This window comes from Bufo gargarizans, chromosome 2 (assembly GCF_014858855.1).
Source record: "Bufo gargarizans isolate SCDJY-AF-19 chromosome 2, ASM1485885v1, whole genome shotgun sequence".
Taxonomy (NCBI): domain Eukaryota; kingdom Metazoa; phylum Chordata; class Amphibia; order Anura; family Bufonidae; genus Bufo; species Bufo gargarizans.
In genome coordinates this window covers 353,879,209-353,903,707 of record NC_058081.1, presented here as the reverse complement: position 1 = coordinate 353,903,707, position 24,499 = coordinate 353,879,209, and the positions used below count along the sequence as shown (strand labels likewise).

At 38.9% G+C, this 24,499-nt stretch overlaps 1 protein-coding gene across 1 annotated transcript; it reads left to right on the top strand.

Moving 5' to 3' along the window:
* Positions 1 to 1,402: 1,402 nt before the first annotated feature.
* LOC122926076 (sulfate transporter-like) lies at positions 1,403 to 23,833 on the top strand. The gene is made up of 3 exons (XM_044277461.1): positions 1,403 to 1,453; positions 21,132 to 21,725; positions 22,174 to 23,833. The coding sequence occupies exons 1-3, from the start codon at positions 1,445 to 1,447 to the stop codon at positions 23,773 to 23,775; spliced, it is 2,205 nt and encodes a 734-aa protein (XP_044133396.1). The 5' UTR covers positions 1,403 to 1,444; the 3' UTR covers positions 23,776 to 23,833.
* Positions 23,834 to 24,499: the final 666 nt, after the last annotated feature.

Below are 24,499 nucleotides of genomic sequence, written 5' to 3'. Positions count from 1 at the left end.
TTAAAAGGTTTCAGGGCACATAGTGAAGTTCCACCAACTTTCGTGTTTCTAAAATCCTTTTATTATACTAACAAGAGAAATAAAATAGCATGCATTGAACATTAGTATCTGCAGCACCGCCCGACCCGGCTTTCGCCAAAAGAGCTTTGTCAGGGGTGAATGCTCCACCCTTCCTTGAGCGTCTTCTTATACAAGTGAAAATACCGGGAGGCACACCCCTCCCTCCTTATACCAAATTTCAAAATATTCACTTCAATTAAAAAAAAACATTTGCCGCAGAGTTTTTCATAAATACTAGAATAATACCTCACTTAAAAATCTACATAAAACCATCAAAATTCAAGCACCCATAATATACCAAAATTCCTAATAATCATATAATGTTATACAGCAAGATGAGCTGAGCAGATGTTTAGTTCTGTGGGAAAAGATTCACCAATTTATTCATTAAAAACCCCTGCTCTTTCTATGCTTTGTCCAGTAGGTGGTCGTACTAAGTGATTGTCAGCTTTCTCTGTATGCAGTAAAGCAGTACTAATAATTATTCGATTAATGAACACTATACCACCAACAAATAAATTACATTTTTCTACCAGATAATATATATATTCTCCTCCTTCTCTGCGATGCCGGCTGTCTTCTCTTCCGAGAGCACTGTGACGTATTTGGCGCAGGCGCAGTGAGCAAACTGGCTGCCGCTAGCAGGGCAAAGCAAAAACGCTTCTGTTACTGATAATACAACCATTTGCATCCATTATGAACGGATCCGGTTGTATTATCTTTAACATACCCAAGACGGATCCTTCATGAACTCCATTTCTATTGTGTCAGCGTTGAATGGATCCGTCCTCATTGACTTGCATTGTGGGTCAGGATGGATCCGTCTTGCTCCGCATCACATAAAGGAAAGAAAACTGCAGCATCCTGCGGTTTGCTCTCCGGTATGAGAACGGAATGCATTTTGGAGCCTCCCGTTCTGTTCAGTTACGTTTTGTTTTCATTAACAATGAACGTGGACAAAACGTAAGTGTTTTTTGTCCGGTTTTGTGACCCTATGATGGATATCAATACCAGAAAATAGAAACACTAGTGTGAAAGTAGCCTAAGTGTTGTACCCTAGATTCATCAAGCTTTGTGGCTACAGTTGCATAAAGTTCTCAAACTGCCTATAAAGGCAGTTATCAGGTGGAACTTTCATTTGTTTTGTAGACATGGAAGGTTATCTGATTTAACAGAAAAGTGTTGTTGGCTAAATCCGGTTTCTTCAATGATGGTCTAAACCTGAGTTGACAGCTTTAGTGTTTTTTGTATTGCATAAGCCAACAATGATTGGCCACTTCTTTTGTAATTCTAAAGTGCATAGCTATAAATGTCAGAGGGTTACAGGAGGTGATCTGCATGTCTCACTACTTCTCTGCTCTAGACTAGACAAAACCCATCCATCATGCGGCAGGTTGGTCATTATTATAAAGCAGACACATTTCTTGTAATGAATCATATTCTGTTCTAGGTTTTGGATCCATACTTCTATATTTCATAGATGTCAACATAATTATGTTGATAATGTTGGTAAGCTTATGATCAGTATACAACAATTCAAGTCTTTTACGAAATGATGCTCATCCTTCACCTTTCACTGTGTTTATGCAAGGATTATATTCCTGGGTCCTATTCTTTTTACATAAATTGCTGATATAACTGACTTTGGAATGTGGTTTAATGTTATAGTTTCCTTTGATGTTTGGTTAAAAACATACATTCTTTTACAAATAGATGCACAATTAGCGATTTATATAGGTAAACTGGAGTGAAATATATCATTTGGTGCTCTGTATTTACTGGATTATGGTTCAATTGATTGTGATAATTATAAATTATACAATTGTTGAATATTCTTTAGTGATTATCAATATGCTTTAACAATGAGTTTGCTAAATACAAAGCGAGCACTGCTGCATCTGCACACTGATCTTTATGTACACTCCTTGTAGATAGATGTTTGAACAACTTCGGCTTACAGCCATGGTGCTTACAATTCGTAGACAGGTCTCCATGTAACGAATGCTGTGTTACAAAGTTGGTAAATATTGATTTGTGCACAGAGTTGGACTGACCCACCCAAAAATGAAACTATTTTCTAGTAGGCTCAGACTCTGGTATAATAATGTGTTCCATCAGAAGACACCACATTTGGAGTTGTCTTTAGAGACAGTCACTTGACATCACTACATTTTCCTTATATAGGTTGATCTATAATGATATAATTAGAGATGAGCAAAGTATTTGATTTGGCTGTTTTGACAAATTTTACAAAATAATTCACTTTCTGACGAATTACTCACAAAGCTCATTTCTTGGTGCAATGACAAAATTCTGCAATTGCGCCACTCCTCGTCATTGTACCCCTCAGATGCCATGATCATACATGATCGCGGCATCTGATAGTACAAACACAGTGTAAAAGTAACAGAAAAATAAATAAAATCATACTCACCTCCTCCATTTTCTCACGATGGGCCGGCCGCCCCATCTTGATTGAAGATCTGGTGAGAAATCTTGCTTGGCCCGAGATGATGTCATCACATGGTCCACGTCATATGTCACTGTGCAAGGTATTTCATGTCAGATCTTCAATCAAGATAGCAGGCGTTTGCCCGTCACAAGCAAATGGAGGAGGAAAGTATGAATTTCTTAGTTTTTTTACACTATTTTAGGTAAAATCTAGTTGTTACCATGAAACATTAGGAAATTCAGCTTTGTGGTGAATCAAATTTATCCCGAAATTCTGATCACATTGTTGGGTTCGATTCACCCAAAACTAAATATGATCTGTCTCCACAATGATAAAGCTAATAATGTAAGTAAAAGCACAGAGAGCTTGTCACCGCAAAATAAAGTGCAATCTGCAGTCAGCATGTTATGGAGCAGAAGAAGCTAAGCAGATTGATATATAGTTTTGTAGGAAAATATACATAAAAACTTGTAATATATATATCTATTTAAAGTCTTCTCTTTCTGAACATAAGACCACCCCATGTACAACTATCAGTGACAGCTATCTATGTATACACACTTACACAGATAATGCTATCAATCACTGATACCACCCTCTGTACAGCTATCAGTGATTTACAGCTATCTCTATATACACACTTACATAGAGAATGCTATCAATCACTGATAACACCTCTCCTGTGTACAACTATCAGTGACTGACAGCTATCTATGTATATACACTTACATAGAGAATGCTATCAATCACTGATAACACCTCTCCTGTGTACATCTATCAGTGACTGACAGCTATCTATGTATACACACTTAGATAGAGAATGCTATCAATCACTGATACCACCCTCTGTACAGCTATCAGTGACTGACAGCTATCTCTATATACACACTTACATAGAGAATGCTATCAATCACTGATAACACCTCTCCTGTGTACAGCTATCAGTGACTGAGAGTTATCTCTGTATACACACTTACACAGAAAATGCTATCAATCATTGATAACACCTCTCCTGTGTACATCTATCAGTGACTGACAGCTATCTATGTATATACACTTAGATAGAGAATGCTATCAATCACTGATACCACCCTCTGTACAGCTATCAGTGACTGACAGCTATCTATGTATACACACTTACACAGAGAATGCAGTCAGTCACTGATACCACCCTCTGTACAGCTATCAGTGACTGACAGCTATCTCTATATACACACTTACATAGAGAATGCTATCAATCACTGATAACACCTCTCCTGTGTACAACTATCAGTGACTGAGAGTTATCTCTGTATACACACTTACACAGAAAATGCTATCAATCATTAATAACACCTCTCCTGTGTACATCTATCAGTGACTGACAGCTATCTATGTATACACACTTACACAGAAAATGCTATCAATCATTGATAACACCTCTCCTGTGTACATCTATCAGTGACTGACAGCTATCTATGTATATACACTTAGATAGAGAATGCTATCAATCACTGATACCACCCTCTGTACAGCTATCAGTGACTGACAGCTATCTCTATATACACACTTACATAGAGAATGCTATCAATCACTGATAACACCTCCCCATGTACAACTATCAGTGACTGACAGCTATCTATGTATATACACTTACATAGAGAATGCTATCAATCACTGATAACACCTCTCCTGTGTACAACTATCAGTGACTGACAGCTATCTATGTATACACACTTAAATAGAGAATGCTATCAATCACTGATACCACCCTCTGTACAGCTATCAGTGACTGACAGCTATCTCTATATACACACTTACATAGAGAATGCTATCAATCACTGATAACACCTCTCCTGTGTACAACTATCAGTGACTGAGAGTTATCTCTGTATACACACTTACACAGAAAATGCTATCAATCATTGATAACACCTCTCCTGTGTACATCTATCAGTGACTGACAGCTATCTATGTATATACACTTAGATAGAGAATGCTATCAATCACTGATACCACCCTCTGTACAGCTATCAGTGACTGACAGCTATCTCTATATACACACTTACATAGAGAATGCTATCAATCACTGATAACACCTCTCCTGTGTACAACTATCAGTGACTGAGAGTTATCTCTGTATACACACTTACACAGAAAATGCTATCAATCATTAATAACACCTCTCCTGTGTACATCTATCAGTGACTGACAGCTATCTATGTATATACACTTAGATAGAGAATGCTATCAATCACTGATACCACCCTCTGTACAGCTATCAGTGACTGACAGCTATCTCTATATACACACTTACATAGAGAATGCTATCAATCACTGATAACACCTCTCCTGTGTACAACTATCAGTGACTGAGAGTTATCTCTGTATACACACTTACACAGAAAATGCTATCAATCATTAATAACACCTCTCCTGTGTACATCTATCAGTGACTGACAGCTATCTATGTATACACACTTACACAGAAAATGCTATCAATCATTGATAACACCTCTCCTGTGTACATCTATCAGTGACTGACAGCTATCTATGTATACACACTTACATAGAGAATGCTATCAATCACTGATAACACCTCTCCTGTGTACAACTATCAGTGACTGACAGCTATCTATGTATATACACTTACATAGAGAATGCTATCAATCACTGATAACACCTCTCCTGTGTACATCTATCAGTGACTGACAGCTATCTATGTATACACACTTAGATAGAGAATGCTATCAATCACTGATACCACCCTCTGTACAGCTATCAGTGACTGACAGCTATCTCTATATACACACTTACATAGAGAATGCTATCAATCACTGATAACACCTCTCCTGTGTACAGCTATCAGTGACTGAGAGTTATCTCTGTATACACACTTACACAGAAAATGCTATCAATCATTGATAACACCTCTCCTGTGTACATCTATCAGTGACTGACAGCTATCTATGTATATACACTTAGATAGAGAATGCTATCAATCACTGATACCACCCTCTGTACAGCTATCAGTGACTGACAGCTATCTCTATATACACACTTACATAGAGAATGCTATCAATCACTGATAACACCTCTCCTGTGTACAACTATCAGTGACTGAGAGTTATCTCTGTATACACACTTACACAGAAAATGCTATCAATCATTAATAACACCTCTCCTGTGTACATCTATCAGTGACTGACAGCTATCTATGTATATACACTTAGATAGAGAATGCTATCAATCACTGATACCACCCTCTGTACAGCTATCAGTGACTGACAGCTATCTCTATATACACACTTACATAGAGAATGCTATCAATCACTGATAACACCTCTCCTGTGTACAACTATCAGTGACTGAGAGTTATCTCTGTATACACACTTACACAGAAAATGCTATCAATCATTAATAACACCTCTCCTGTGTACATCTATCAGTGACTGACAGCTATCTATGTATACACACTTACACAGAAAATGCTATCAATCATTGATAACACCTCTCCTGTGTACATCTATCAGTGACTGACAGCTATCTATGTATATACACTTAGATAGAGAATGCTATCAATCACTGATACCACCCTCTGTACAGCTATCAGTGACTGACAGCTATCTCTATATACACACTTACATAGAGAATGCTATCAATCACTGATAACACCTCTCCTGTGTACAACTATCAGTGACTGAGAGTTATCTCTGTATACACACTTACACAGAAAATGCTATCAATCATTAATAACACCTCTCCTGTGTACATCTATCAGTGACTGACAGCTATCTATGTATATACACTTAGATAGAGAATGCTATCAATCACTGATACCACCCTCTGTACAGCTATCAGTGACTGACAGCTATCTCTATATACACACTTACATAGAGAATGCTATCAATCACTGATAACACCTCTCCTGTGTACAACTATCAGTGACTGAGAGTTATCTCTGTATACACACTTACACAGAAAATGCTATCAATCATTAATAACACCTCTCCTGTGTACATCTATCAGTGACTGACAGCTATCTATGTATACACACTTACACAGAAAATGCTATCAATCATTGATAACACCTCTCCTGTGTACATCTATCAGTGACTGACAGCTATCTATGTATACACACTTACATAGAGAATGCTATCAATCACTGATAACACCTCTCCTGTGTACAACTATCAGTGACTGACAGCTATCTATGTATATACACTTACATAGAGAATGCTATCAATCACTGATAACACCTCTCCTGTGTACATCTATCAGTGACTGACAGCTATCTATGTATACACACTTAGATAGAGAATGCTATCAATCACTGATACCACCCTCTGTACAGCTATCAGTGACTGACAGCTATCTCTATATACACACTTACATAGAGAATGCTATCAATCACTGATAACACCTCTCCTGTGTACAACTATCAGTGACTGAGAGTTATCTCTGTATACACACTTACACAGAAAATGCTATCAATCATTAATAACACCTCTCCTGTGTACATCTATCAGTGACTGACAGCTATCTATGTATACACACTTACACAGAAAATGCTATCAATCACTGATACCACCCTCTGTACAGCTATCAGTGACTGACAGCTATCTCTATATACACACTTACATAGAGAATGCTATCAATCACTGATAACACCTCTCCTGTGTACAGCTATCAGTGACTGAGAGTTATCTCTGTATACACACTTACACAGAAAATGCTATCAATCATTGATAACACCTCTCCTGTGTACATCTATCAGTGACTGACAGCTATCTATGTATATACACTTAGATAGAGAATGCTATCAATCACTGATACCACCCTCTGTACAGCTATCAGTGACTGACAGCTATCTCTATATACACACTTACATAGAGAATGCTATCAATCACTGATAACACCTCTCCTGTGTACAACTATCAGTGACTGAGAGTTATCTCTGTATACACACTTACACAGAAAATGCTATCAATCATTAATAACACCTCTCCTGTGTACATCTATCAGTGACTGACAGCTATCTATGTATATACACTTAGATAGAGAATGCTATCAATCACTGATACCACCCTCTGTACAGCTATCAGTGACTGACAGCTATCTCTATATACACACTTACATAGAGAATGCTATCAATCACTGATAACACCTCTCCTGTGTACAACTATCAGTGACTGAGAGTTATCTCTGTATACACACTTACACAGAAAATGCTATCAATCATTAATAACACCTCTCCTGTGTACATCTATCAGTGACTGACAGCTATCTATGTATACACACTTACACAGAAAATGCTATCAATCATTGATAACACCTCTCCTGTGTACATCTATCAGTGACTGACAGCTATCTATGTATACACACTTACACAGAAAATGCTATCAATCATTGATAACACCTCTCCTGTGTACATCTATCAGTGACTGACAGCTATCTACTAAGGATATACACCCTTAGACAGACAATGCTATCAATCACCGATAACACCTTCCCATGTACAACTATCAGTGACTGACAGCTATATATGTAAAAAAAAACTCTCACAGACAATGTTTTCAAGCAGAAAATAAAGCGATGAATCCAGCATCAAAGTTTGAAAATATTGTGGGTTCCTTTATTCGGCGTAGTACAGATCCTTACAGTGACAGCATCACCTCGGTGTTCCAAATAAATGTCTACGCGTTTCTAACAAACATGTTCAGTCACGGCTAAGAACATGTTTGTTCGAAAAGCGTAGACGTTTATTTGGAACACCGAGGTGATGCCGTCACTGTATGGATCTGTACTACACCGAATAAAGGAACCCACAATATTTTCAAACTTCGATGCTGGATTCATCGCTTTATTTTCTATTATCTCATGGTCTTACCAAGGTCTCCGTGCATCAGGCAAATTGACACAAGGAATAGAGGCAGCAGGTGAGCTGGACATTGTTTACAACAAGAATGTTTTCAAGCACTTATGAAACCACCCTTGTGTACAGTTATCAGTGATTGACAGCTATCTATGTATACACACTTACACAGAGAATACTGTCAATCACTGATAACACCTCCCCTATGTATAGCTATAAATGACTGACAGCTATCTATGTATACACACTTACACAGAGAATGCTATCAATCACAGATAGCACCTCCCCATGTACACCTATCAGTGACTGACAGCTAAATATGTATACACACTTACACAGAGAATGCTATCAATCACTGATAACACCTCCTGTGTGTACAACTATCAGTGACTGATAGCTAAATATGTATACACACTTACACAGATAATGCTATCAATCACTGATACCACCCTCTGTACAGCTATCAGTGATTTACAGCTATCTCTATATACACACTTACATAGAGAATGCGATCAATCACTGATAACACCTCTCCTGTGTACAACTATCAGTGACTGACAGCTATCTATGTATATACACTTACATAGAGAATGCTATCAATCACTGATAACACCTCTCCTGTGTACAACTATCAGTGACTGACAGCTATCTATGTATACACACTTAGATAGAGAATGCTATCAATCACTGATACCACCCTCTGTACAGCTATCAGTGACTGACAGCTATCTCTATATACACACTTACATAGAGAATGCTATCAATCACTGATAACACCTCTCCTGTGTACAGCTATCAGTGACTGACAGCTATCTATGTATATACACTTACACAGATAATGCTATCAATCACTGATAACACCTTCCCCGTGTACAACTATGACTGACTGACAGCTATCTATGTATACACACTTACACAGATAATGCTATCAATCACTGATAACACCTCCTCTGTGTACAACTATCAGTGACTGAAAGTTATCTCTGTATACACACTTACACAGAAAATGCTATCAATCATTGATAACACCTCTCCTGTGTACATCTATCAGTGACTGACAGCTATCTATGTATATACACTTAGATAGAGAATGCTATCAATCACTGATACCACCCTCTGTACAGCTATCAGTGACTGACAGCTATCTCTATATACACACTTACATAGAGAATGCTATCAATCACTGATAACACCTCTCCTGTGTACAACTATCAGTGACTGAGAGTTATCTCTGTATACACACTTACACAGAAAATGCTATCAATCATTAATAACACCTCTCCTGTGTACATCTATCAGTGACTGACAGCTATCTATGTATACACACTTACACAGAAAATGCTATCAATCATTGATAACACCTCTCCTGTGTACATCTATCAGTGACTGACAGCTATCTATGTATATACACTTAGATAGAGAATGCTATCAATCACTGATACCACCCTCTGTACAGCTATCAGAGACTGACAGCTATCTCTATATACACACTTACATAGAGAATGCTATCAATCACTGATAACAGCTCCCCATGTACAACTATCAGTGACTGACAGCTATCTATGTATATACACTTACATAGAGAATGCTATCAATCACTGATAACACCTCTCCTGTGTACATCTATCAGTGACTGACAGCTATCTATGTATATACACTTAGATAGAGAATGCTATCAATCACTGATACCACCCTCTGTACAGCTATCAGTGACTGACAGCTATCTCTATATACACACTTACATAGAGAATGCTATCAATCACTGATAACACCTCTCCTGTGTACAACTATCAGTGACTGACAGCTATCTATGTATACACACTTACACAGAAAATGCTATCAATCATTGATAACACCTCTCCTGTGTACATCTATCAGTGACTGACAGCTATCTATGTATATACACTTAGATAGAGAATGCTATCAATCACTGATACCACCCTCTGTACAGCTATCAGTGACTGACAGCTATCTCTATATACACACTTACATAGAGAATGCTATCAATCACTGATAACACCTCCCCATGTACAACTATCAGTGACTGACAGCTATCTATGTATATACACTTACATAGAGAATGCTATCAATCACTGATAACACCTCTCCTGTGTACAACTATCAGTGACTGACAGCTATCTATGTATACACACTTAAATAGAGAATGCTATCAATCACTGATACCACCCTCTGTACAGCTATCAGTGACTGACAGCTATCTCTATATACACACTTACATAGAGAATGCTATCAATCACTGATAACACCTCTCCTGTGTACAACTATCAGTGACTGAGAGTTATCTCTGTATACACACTTACACAGAAAATGCTATCAATCATTGATAACACCTCTCCTGTGTACATCTATCAGTGACTGACAGCTATCTATGTATATACACTTAGATAGAGAATGCTATCAATCACTGATACCACCCTCTGTACAGCTATCAGTGACTGACAGCTATCTCTATATACACACTTACATAGAGAATGCTATCAATCACTGATAACACCTCTCCTGTGTACAACTATCAGTGACTGAGAGTTATCTCTGTATACACACTTACACAGAAAATGCTATCAATCATTAATAACACCTCTCCTGTGTACATCTATCAGTGACTGACAGCTATCTATGTATATACACTTAGATAGAGAATGCTATCAATCACTGATACCACCCTCTGTACAGCTATCAGTGACTGACAGCTATCTCTATATACACACTTACATAGAGAATGCTATCAATCACTGATAACACCTCTCCTGTGTACAACTATCAGTGACTGAGAGTTATCTCTGTATACACACTTACACAGAAAATGCTATCAATCATTAATAACACCTCTCCTGTGTACATCTATCAGTGACTGACAGCTATCTATGTATACACACTTACACAGAAAATGCTATCAATCATTGATAACACCTCTCCTGTGTACATCTATCAGTGACTGACAGCTATCTATGTATACACACTTACATAGAGAATGCTATCAATCACTGATAACACCTCTCCTGTGTACAACTATCAGTGACTGACAGCTATCTATGTATATACACTTACATAGAGAATGCTATCAATCACTGATAACACCTCTCCTGTGTACATCTATCAGTGACTGACAGCTATCTATGTATACACACTTAGATAGAGAATGCTATCAATCACTGATACCACCCTCTGTACAGCTATCAGTGACTGACAGCTATCTCTATATACACACTTACATAGAGAATGCTATCAATCACTGATAACACCTCTCCTGTGTACAACTATCAGTGACTGAGAGTTATCTCTGTATACACACTTACACAGAAAATGCTATCAATCATTAATAACACCTCTCCTGTGTACATCTATCAGTGACTGACAGCTATCTATGTATATACACTTAGATAGAGAATGCTATCAATCACTGATACCACCCTCTGTACAGCTATCAGTGACTGACAGCTATCTCTATATACACACTTACATAGAGAATGCTATCAATCACTGATAACACCTCTCCTGTGTACAACTATCAGTGACTGAGAGTTATCTCTGTATACACACTTACACAGAAAATGCTATCAATCATTAATAACACCTCTCCTGTGTACATCTATCAGTGACTGACAGCTATCTATGTATACACACTTACACAGAAAATGCTATCAATCATTGATAACACCTCTCCTGTGTACATCTATCAGTGACTGACAGCTATCTATGTATACACACTTACACAGAAAATGCTATCAATCATTGATAACACCTCTCCTGTGTACATCTATCAGTGACTGACAGCTATCTACTAAGGATATACACCCTTAGACAGACAATGCTATCAATCACCGATAACACCTTCCCATGTACAACTATCAGTGACTGACAGCTATATATGTAAAAAAAAACTCTCACAGACAATGTTTTCAAGCAGAAAATAAAGCGATGAATCCAGCATCAAAGTTTGAAAATATTGTGGGTTCCTTTATTCGGCGTAGTACAGATCCTTACAGTGACAGCATCACCTCGGTGTTCCAAATAAATGTCTACGCGTTTCTAACAAACATGTTCAGTCACGGCTAAGAACATGTTTGTTCGAAAAGCGTAGACGTTTATTTGGAACACCGAGGTGATGCCGTCACTGTATGGATCTGTACTACACCGAATAAAGGAACCCACAATATTTTCAAACTTCGATGCTGGATTCATCGCTTTATTTTCTATTATCTCATGGTCTTACCAAGGTCTCCGTGCATCAGGCAAATTGACACAAGGAATAGAGGCAGCAGTTGAGCTGGACATTGTTTACAACAAGAATGTTTTCAAGCACTTATGAAACCACCCTTGTGTACAGTTATCAGTGATTGACAGCTATCTATGTATACACACTTACACAGAGAATACTGTCAATCACTGATAACACCTCCCCTATGTATAGCTATAAATGACTGACAGCTATCTATGTATACACACTTACACAGAGAATGCTATCAATCACAGATAGCACCTCCCCATGTACACCTATCAGTGACTGACAGCTAAATATGTATACACACTTACACAGAGAATGCTATCAATCACTGATAACACCTCCTGTGTGTACAACTATCAGTGACTGATAGCTAAATATGTATACACACTTACACAGATAATGCTATCAATCACTGATACCACCCTCTGTACAGCTATCAGTGATTTACAGCTATCTCTATATACACACTTACATAGAGAATGCTATCAATCACTGATAACACCTCTCCTGTGTACAACTATCAGTGACTGACAGCTATCTATGTATACACACTTACACAGAAAATGCTATCAATCATTGATAACACCTCTCCTGTGTACATCTATCAGTGACTGACAGCTATCTATGTATATACACTTAGATAGAGAATGCTATCAATCACTGATACCACCCTCTGTACAGCTATCAGAGACTGACAGCTATCTCTATATACACACTTACATAGAGAATGCTATCAATCACTGATAACAGCTCCCCATGTACAACTATCAGTGACTGACAGCTATCTATGTATATACACTTACATAGAGAATGCTATCAATCACTGATAACACCTCTCCTGTGTACATCTATCAGTGACTGACAGCTATCTATGTATATACACTTAGATAGAGAATGCTATCAATCACTGATACCACCCTCTGTACAGCTATCAGTGACTGACAGCTATCTCTATATACACACTTACATAGAGAATGCTATCAATCACTGATAACACCTCTCCTGTGTACAACTATCAGTGACTGACAGCTATCTATGTATACACACTTACACAGAAAATGCTATCAATCATTGATAACACCTCTCCTGTGTACATCTATCAGTGACTGACAGCTATCTATGTATATACACTTAGATAGAGAATGCTATCAATCACTGATACCACCCTCTGTACAGCTATCAGTGACTGACAGCTATCTCTATATACACACTTACATAGAGAATGCTATCAATCACTGATAACACCTCTCCTGTGTACAACTATCAGTGACTGAGAGTTATCTCTGTATACACACTTACACAGAAAATGCTATCAATCATTAATAACACCTCTCCTGTTTACATCTATCAGTGACTGACAGCTATCTATGTATACACACTTACACAGAAAATGCTATCAATCATTGATAACACCTCTCCTGTGTACATCTATCAGTGACTGACAGCTATCTATGTATACACACTTACACAGAAAATGCTATCAATCATTGATAACACCTCTCCTGTGTACATCTATCAGTGACTGACAGCTATCTACTAAGGATATACACCCTTAGACAGACAATGCTATCAATCACCGATAACACCTTCCCATGTACAACTATCAGTGACTGACAGCTATATATGTAAAAAAAAACTCTCACAGACAATGTTTTCAAGCAGAAAATAAAGCGATGAATCCAGCATCAAAGTTTGAAAATATTGTGGGTTCCTTTATTCGGTGTAGTACAGATCCATACAGTGACAGCATCACCTCGGTGTTCCAAATAAATGTCTACGCGTTTCTAACAAACATGTTCAGTCACGGCTAAGAACATGTTTGTTCGAAAAGCGTAGACGTTTATTTGGAACACCGAGGTGATGCCGTCACTGTATGGATCTGTACTACGCCGAATAAAGGAACCCACAATATTTTCAAACTTCGATGCTGGATTCATCGCTTTATTTTCTATTATCTCATGGTCTTACCAAGGTCTCCGTGCATCAGGCAAATTGACACAAGGAATAGAGGCAGCAGGTGAGCTGGACATTGTTTACAACAAGAATGTTTTCAAGCACTTATAAAACCACCCTTGTGTACAGTTATCAGTGATTGACAGCTATCTATGTATACACACTTACACAGAGAATACTGTCAATCACTGATAACACCTCCCCTATGTATAGCTATAAATGACTGACAGCTATCTATGTATACACACTTACACAGAGAATGCTATCAATCACAGATAGCACCTCCCCATGTACACCTATCAGTGACTGACAGCTAAATATGTATACACACTTACACAGAGAATGCTATCAATCACTGATAACACCTCCTGTGTGTACAACTATCAGTGACTGATAGCTAAATATGTATACACACTTACACAGAGAATGCTATCAATCGCTGATAACACCTCCTGTGTGTACAACTATCAGTGACTGACAGCTAAATATGTATGCACACTTACACAGAGAATGCTATTAATCACTGATAACACCTCCCCCATGTACAACTATCAGTGACTAACAGCTATCTATGTATACACACTTACACACAGAATACAATTAATCACTGATAAGACCTCCCTGTGTACATCTATCAGTGACTGACAGCTCTCTATTAAGGATGAGCGAACCTGAACTGCAAAGTTCGGGTTTGTACCGAACCTTGTGAGCTGAACCCAAACTTTTTCACGGAAGTCCAGGTTTGGGGTTCGGGCAATTTATGAATGACTTTTTTTTTTTCCGTTATAACATGGTTATATTGGAAAATAATGCAAAACTTAAGCTGTAATGCAAAAGGGACACCTTTAAAGGCATTCCATTTTGCATTCCGTTATAATAGAGGTCTACGGGAGCAGATTTGTTATGTTGCCCATAGACTTCTATTATGAAGGAATGCAAAGTGGAATTCCTCTTAAAGGCTGGTTTCTGTTTTGCAGCTCCTTCTGCGCTATAACGTAATGCCTGCAGATTGCACTGCGTTGTCTTTAAACTGAAGTTCATTGGAGTAAAATACATAAACAACTTAAAGGGGTATGCCATGATTGATGTAAAACACCGAAATCAGGCATCATATTGACAATACCTTTGTAGCAAAGCTACAACCAGCCCTGTACTTCAAATGAAACCAGAGATCTTCCCATTCAATGCTACAATTGTTATGATTGATTCTTTTCAGGCTGGCAGATCAGGGTGCATGCCCTTTAGGGTTCATTCATACGTCTGTACAATGGGGATCGGGGCCCATTCATTCTCTATGGGGCCGGAAGATATGCGGACAGCAATAGAGATCGGAAGAGATGCAGACAGCACACAGTATGCTGTCCTCATCCGCATTTCCAGAGCGCGGCCCTGATCTTCCGGTCTGCGGCTCCCGAAAAAAATAGAACATATTCTATTCTTGTCCGCAATTGCGGACAAGAATAGGCAGTTCTATGGGGGTGCCGGCCGGGTGTATTGCTGATCTGCAATACACTTTGGACGTTTGAATGGACCCTTATGCAGTAGCTATTTCCCTGTATCTGCCACAGCTTCTAACTGAAGAGATGGCTAAAGGCAGTTGAAGATTTAAACAAAGCGCGTGCGTCCAACTCAGTGAGGTGCAAAAAGTAAGTAAAAGAACAAAGAGCAGGTGGCACTGTACAGATACATTTTACTGAATAGCTGAGTGGATATACTACATTTTTATAATAAATTTGTTGGACTGTTGTCGAATATGATCTCCTGCTGATCCCAACATATCTTACTTTTCTTGCCAGTCTTCAAATATGAGCAAATGTGACGTGCACCAAAATGTATTGCTAGAAAACTAGCACAAATCAAATCATATATTTCCTCCTTTATTATTGATTAAGAACTGATAAGCTATTAAATTAGTTTCCACACATTTCAGGATAATTGGGAATAATTTGCCTAATTTTTCAAATCTGACGTGTCACTTTATGGGGTGATAACTTCTGAGATATTGTCATGACACATTGTACTTCATGTTAGTGGGAAATTTGAGTTGATATTTTTGCCTTCATTTATAAATAATTTGCAGAAATTTGCACCTTTGCTTTTAAGACGGATTGTGATACCTCATAGCTATTAATTAACATTCACCATATGTCTACTTTATTTTGGCATCATTTTATAAATGTCATTTTATTTTAGAAGACTTAAAATTTTAGAAGCAATTTTTCATATGTTCAAGAAAATTTCCAGAACTGATTCAGTTCTGAAGTGACATTGATGGGCTTACATAACAGAAACCATCAATAAATTACTACATTTTAAAAAATTACGTCCTGAAATTATTCTAAATTGTGCAGTTTACATGAACCTCTGTGGTCATAAACTCCTGTATTGGGGCATGGCTCAGAAGGGAAGGAGTGCAATATGGTTTTTAGAGGACAGATTCTAGTAAAATGTTTTTTGGGTGCCATTTCACATTTGAAGGGACGCTGAGGTAGCTGTCCAATGGTGAACTTTGTATCACATTTATCAAATTTCACATTTGATAAATGTGTCTAAGGGCTCATGCACACAACAGCCCGCAAATTGTGTATTCACTAAACAGGGAATACCGGCTGTGTGCTTACTGTATCTTGCAGAGCGCAACTTCCTGGCCTCTAAAAAACAGTCCTATTCTCATCTGTAAAACGCCACAGAATGGACATACAGATGCACGGTGTGTTGTCCACATCTTTTGCGGCCTCATTGAATGGATCCGCATCCGACCTGCACAAAATGTGGATTGGATGCGGAAACAAAATGCATTTGTGTGCATGATTCTTAAGTGAGAGTTCACAAATCCCTATCATTTTCTGTTCTTTTGATCCGTCAAGGACCAAGGTTTCCCAGCAAAACATTGCCTAAAGCATTTACACTGCCTCTGACACCTTGGCTTTCTCCCTCAGAGCATCGTGGTGCCATTGCATCCAAAGGAAAGCAGTACACGCGTACTTTGTAATCCACACTATGTACACGAAAATTGTAATCATCAGGACAAGACAACTTCTTCCTTACCTCCCAACTTTAGAAAAGTGCAAGAAGGGACAACAGCAGTGGTTTGCACAGCATGTCACTGAAATAGTTTTTTCTACACCAAGCTATACATCTAACTCCACCCAAAGCCTATCTATACTTGCCCAATCCCCCTTACTGCTCCTCACAGTAGTTATGCCACCTTAGTGCCCCCTCACAGTAGGAATATCCTTTTAGTGCCCCCATACAGTAGTTATGCCCCCTTAGTGTTTGCACACAGCAATTAGGCCCCCTTACTGTTACTTTAAAGTTGGCATACTCCTACTGTGCCCCCACACAGTAGTTATGCCTCTTAGTGCCTGCAGATTAGTAATTATTCTCAATTAGTGCCCCCACACAGTGGTTACTGTATGCTTCCCATCACACAGTAGTTACAGTATGTTCCCTAGTGACCATTTTATAGTAGAATGCCCACTTTATGCCTACATATAGTAAAAGGCCACCTTAGTGTCTTCACACAGTCATTATGCCCCCTTAGGCCCCTTTCACACGGGCGAGTTTTCCGTGCGGGTGCGATGCGTGCGGTGAACGCATTGCACCCGCACTGAATCCTGACCCATTCATTTCTATGGGGCTGTGCACACGAGCGGTGATTTTCACGCATCACTTATGCGTTGCGTGAAAATCGCAGCATGCTCCTCTTTGTGCGTTTTTCACGTAATGCAGGCCCTATAGAAATGAATGGGGTTGCGTGAAAATCGCATGCATCCGCAAGCAAGTGCGGATGCGGTGCGATTTTCACGCATGGGTTCTAGGTGACAGTCTATTCACTGTGATGTGTATTTTTAGAATTATTTTTTTCTTGTTTATTATTAGGAAAAGGAGGGTAATTTGAAATAAAATAATAAAATGTATTTATTTACTTTATTACATTTTTTTTTTTAGTTCTCATAGGAAACTATAACAATCATCTGATTGCTATTATCATAGACTCCAATACACTTGCATTGGAATCTATGATGATTTTACTACTTTCCTATGAAGCCCTATTACACGCAAGGGCTCCATAGGAAATACTATGCAGCAGCAGTCATTCACAGAGACAGGGGCCCCTGCACACAAGCTCCGACTCCTCTGATTGCCATACAAGGGAGCCGGAGCATAACTGAAAGCGCGCGCTTTCGGTTTTCAGCGCGCTCAGATGCCGTGGTCAGGATTGATCATGGCATCTGAGGGGTTAAATGTCCGTGGTTGGTATTACTGCCGGTTGCGGACATGAGCCGCGGGTGTCTGCTGTAAGAAGCAGGCGGCCACCCGCGGCTATGGCGCTCGCAGCGCACGCTTTCGGGCGCCATCTTTAAAGACCGGCCTGATGACGTACATGTAAGTCATTGGGCATGAAGAGGTTAAAGGGATTGTCTGAAAAATAAAATCCATTTTTATGTACGCTCTTTGGAAATTTATAGTTAATAAAGACCCTTACCTGTTAGTCTGAGCACAGGCAGATGCCAAGAGCATCTCTCATTCTAAAGTAGGGATGCCCAACCTGCGGCCCTCCAGCTGTTGCAAAACTACAACTCCCAGCATGCCCAGACAACCTACAGCCATCAGCCTGCAGCAGGACATGGTGGGAGTTGTAGTTTTACAACAGCTAGAGGGCCGCAGGTTGAGCATCCCTGTTCTAAATGGAAAGACCATTATTTAATCTAGTTTCCCCTATAAAGTGGGCAATTAAACAATTGTTACTAGGTTTACCTACAGATTACAGCTGTTTGGTGGGGATCTCAGTAGCAGGACAGCAGATAACCTGATTATCCTTAAGTGACCCTTCAACAGATTGGACAAAGCAGGCCACTGCCAAGAATTTTATCTGCCATTAAAAACCAGATAGTAACACTTTTTTCTAATCTGTTTTTATTTTCTGATTGTAGATTTTTTAAATATTATTTCCTGAACATTATTATGGGGTCGGCCATCTTGCCTGATCTGTCCTTAACAGCATTTACACAGCATTAAAAAAAAAATACTTTATTGCAGCCCCATGGGCCATATACACAATGGACAGGAGGGGACCCTATTGACTTCTATGGGATACTTTTCTAGGCATCATATAAGGAAAGCATAGATGTGCTCTGACAGTCTCCCATTGTGAATGGTGGATCCTGTCTTATCTTTACACAAATGTGATATCATTACAGTCAGGATTAGAATGAGTTAACAGCAGTAAAGTGATCTGTATAAACCAAGAAGTGGTGCCAATTAGGCTACTTTCACACTGGCGTTTTGGCTTTATGTATGTGAGATCCGTTTAGCGGTCCAAAACTGATCAGTTTTGCCCTAATGCATTCTGAATGAAAAAGGATCTGCTCAGAATGTATCAGTTTGCTTCAGTTTGCCTCCGTTCCGTCTCCATTTCGCTTTGGAGGCAGACACCAAAACGCTGCTTGCAACGTTTTGGTGTCCGTCTAACGAAACTGAGCCAAACGGATCTATTCTGACACACAACGTAAGTCAATGGGGACGGATCTGTTTTCTATGACACAATCTGGCAATAATTGAAAATGGATCTGTCCTCCATTCCAGCCATTTGTTTATAAATTCTATGAAACGCTTGTTAAGTCAAAGCATTCACTTCACCATTACATTTATTCCTTGAGGGGGTAGTTTCCAAAATGGGGTCACTTTTTGTGACATGGAAAATGGCACCTGAAAACCATTCCAGCAAAATCTGCCCTCCAATAACAATATGGCGCTCCTTTCCTTCTGCGCCCTGCCGTGTGCCCATACAGCAGTTTACGACCACATATGGGGGGTTTCTGTAAACTGCAGAATGAGGTTAATAAATATTGAGTTTCTTTGGCTGTAAACCCTTGATGTGTTCACGGAAAATTTAATTTAAATGGATAATCTGCCCCCAAAAAATGAAATTTTGTGGAACACCTAAAGGATTAATAAAGTTTGTAAAATCAGTTTTGAATAACTTGAGGGGTTTAGTTTCTAAAATGTGGTCATTTATGGGTGATTTCTACTATGTAAGTCCCACAAAGGGACTTCATAACTGAAATTGTCCTTAAAAAAATGGGTTTTGGAAATGTTAAAAATTTTAAAAATGTGCTTCTAAACATCAAAGCCTTCTAAAAAAATTAAATTACATTTACAAAATTATACCAACATATAGTAGACATATGGGTAATGTAAAGTAATAACTATTTTATGAAGTATCACTATTCGTCTTAAAAGCAAAGAAATTCTAATTTTGAGAAATTTGGGGATTTTGTTATGCATAAAGGTAAAACGTATCAACTCAAATTCACCACTAACAAGTATGATGTGTCACGAGAAAACTGTCTCAGAAAGGCTTGGATAAATAAAAGTGTTCCAAAATTTTTACCACATAAAGTGACACTTGTCAGATTTGAAAAATAGGGCTCCGGCATTTGGTCCAAACAGGCTGTTGCTTGAAGGGGTTAATATATCATTATATGATATACTGTACAATGCCATTCTTGGTGCTTCATTTTAATGTTTTTTTTCTCTTGCCTTTATATTTTTTATCCTAGCATAAAAATATTGAGGACTCTGAAAATGACTTTCCTGATCAAATTGAACATTCACATTCATTTCAGTATGTGCATGTGAAGCTCGAAGAACATGTCCAACCAGAACTTAGCACCAAAGAACTTATCACAAAGAAAACCAGAGAATACTGTAAAAGTGGCCCGAAAGTAGTTGCCAACTTTTTTCTAACACTTTTTCCTGTTCTCCAATGGTTTCCACGTTATAAGATCAAGCAATACCTGCCTGGTGACATCACATCTGGCATAATTGTGGGCATTGTTACCATTCCACAGTCAATTGCTTATTCCCTGTTGGCCAACCAAGACCCAATTTATGGTTTATACACCAACTTTTTCTGTTGCATTATCTATTTCTTGACAGCAACATCCCGCCATAATTGTGTTGGAACATATGGAGTGCTTTGTTTGATGGTAGGAGACTCTGTGAACAAGCAGCTAAAAGCTGCAGGTTACATCACAGATGGGACCACCTCAACAGTGGTAAACTCAACACTTACCAATGGAACTATATGTGATAAAAGCTGCTATGCCATTACTGTGGCCACTTCTTTGACTTTTATTGTTGGTGTGTACCAGGTGAGTAGACTTTTGCATGAATAGTACTAAGCCAATCAAAGGGGTATTTCAGACTTTGACTTTTATGGCAACTGCTCTCGGTTGTTTTGAAATTTCAATAAAAGTAAAAAGAGAGAACAGCGAATGCATAGCCACCTCACCACACATTGCAGCTGGCAAACAGAGCCCGTTTTTTAGCTACATGGCATCCCAGAGTTGGGATCCACATCTATCAGACTTTCATGGCACACAAAATGTATGGCTATGCTATAAAAGTCTGAGATAGCAATAATCCTCTAGAGGTAGATGGTTTACCCCAAAAATCTAAAGTATGAGATATTAATTTCAACAATAAAAATATTATACATGATTTATTTTTAAATGACTATTAAATAATATCTATTAAATAATTAGATATTTCACAACTTGTGTATTAATTCTATACATTTTCATTTTTGTTCCTTTTTAGATCCTAATGGGAATATTTCAGTTAGGATTCATCTCCATGTATTTGTCTGAACCCTTGCTGAGTGGTTTTGTTACTGGGTCATCCCTTACTATTCTGACTTCCCAGATGAAGTATCTCTTTGGCTTAAAGATTCCTCGTCGGGATGGGGCAGGGGCTCTGGTGTTGACTTGGATTGACATCTTTTCTTATATAAAAACTACTAATATATGTGACTTAGTAACTAGCATAGTTGCAATAATGACTATTGTACCTGTTAAAGAAATTAATGATAGGTTCAAGAATAAGATGAAAATCCCATTTCCAGTAGAACTGATAGTCATAATTGTAGCCACATTGGTTTCCCATTACTTTAAGTTTAACACCAACTATAAGTCGTCAATCTGTGGCACCATTCCTACTGGTTTCAAGACTCCCAAAGTCCCAGACTGGAACCTCATTTCAAGTGTAGCGGCTGATGCAGTCCCGATTGCAATAATTGGTTTTGCCATGACGGTATCCCTTGCAGAAATCTTTGCCAAAAAGTATGGGTACACAATTGGCACCAATCAAGAGATGATAGCTATTGGTATGTGCAATCTGATACCATCCTTTTTTTCCTGTTTTACTAGCTGTGCTGCACTTGCTAAAAGTCTTTTGAGAGAATCTACAGGTGCAAATACACAACTCACTGGCATCATCAGCTCTGCTGTGTTGTTGCTAGTACTGCTTGCTATTGCTCCTTTGTTTTATTCATTACAAAACTGTGTTTTAGGTGTCATCACTATTTGTAGTCTCAGGGGAGCGCTAAGAAAATTTGCAGACACTCCAAAAATGTGGCGCATAAGTAAAATTGACACAATGGTCTGGTGGGTCAGCATGTTGTCATCTTCCTTAATCTCGACTGAGATTGGGCTACTAGTGGCTGTTTGCTTCTCTATGCTCTGTGTGATCTTGCGTACACAAAGGCCAAGGGCGACTTTATTAGGTAAGGTCAGTGGGACAGAAATTTATGAAGACCAGTTCACTTACAAGGAGCTAAACACTATTCCTTATGTTAAAATATTCCGCTTTGATGCCTCTCTGTACTATGCCAACAAAGACTATTTCAGAAATGCTCTATACAGCAAGACCGGTATCAACCCATCACTAGTGGCAGCTCTGCAAAAGAAGGCCAAGAAGGAAGAAGAAGCAGCATCAAGAGAACCAAGCAATAGGTTTATAGCCAGGTTTAATTTGATCAAAACAGTTAAGAATCCTCAGAAAGCTTCAAGAACCTCCGTCCCTCAACTAGATATTCACTCACTTATTATTGATTGTGGTGCCATGCAATTCATAGACACGGTTGGTCTTGGTATTCTTAAAGACGTCCGCAAGGATTTTGAGGAGATTTGCGTGGAGGTGTTCCTTGTAAACTGCAACCCATCAGTGCGCCGCTCCCTTAATGATGGGGGATATTTCCGCAACACAAGCGGTGATGTAGAGTTGCTTGCTTTTCATAGTGTACATGATGCTGTTACATTCGCTGAAAGGAAATTCCATGAAAAACAGAAAGAAATTCAGTTAAGGGATAATGCTTTCTCTTTTGACCCAGCTCAGGCAATTAGTGATGACCTTAAGAATTAAAGAAGACACAGATTAACTGCCTAACTGTTTTGCCAGAGCTGCGGGAAAAGTAAAAGAAAACGTGTCACCAAAATTTTTATCTGCCAGTTAAAACCAAATAGTAACACATCTCCTTTTTATCTAATCTGTTTTTATTTTCTAACTAGCAGAAGGACCCGGCTTCGCACGGGTATATTTCATCTATTTCATTTAATAATTGTGTGTGTCGTTAAAAGATATTGACAGTATACATTATAACAGTGACATCTACAGTACCCCGCCCCTTTTACAGTGACCTCCACAGTGGCTTGCCCCCTTAACAGTAACATCCACAGCGCCCTCTCCTTTAACAGTGACCTCCACAGTGGCCTCCCCTTTATTAGTGCCCTCCACAGCACCCATCTTGTTAATAATGATTTCCACAATAACCCGCCCCCTTAACAGTGGCCTCCACAGAGCTCCGTTCCCTTAAAATGTGACTTCCACAACACCCCCCTTAACAGTGACCTCTACAGCACCATGCCCCTTAACACTGACCTCCATAGCAGACCGTCCCCTTAACTGTGACCTCCACCGTTTGCTGCCCCTTTAACAGAGACCTCCACAGCACCCGCTCCTTTAACAGTGACCTCCACAGCATCCCATCCCCTTAACAGTGACCTCCACAGCAGCCCGCCCCATTAACAGTGACCTCCACAGCAGTCCCTCCTTTAACAGTGACCTCCACAGTAGCCTGCCCCTTTAA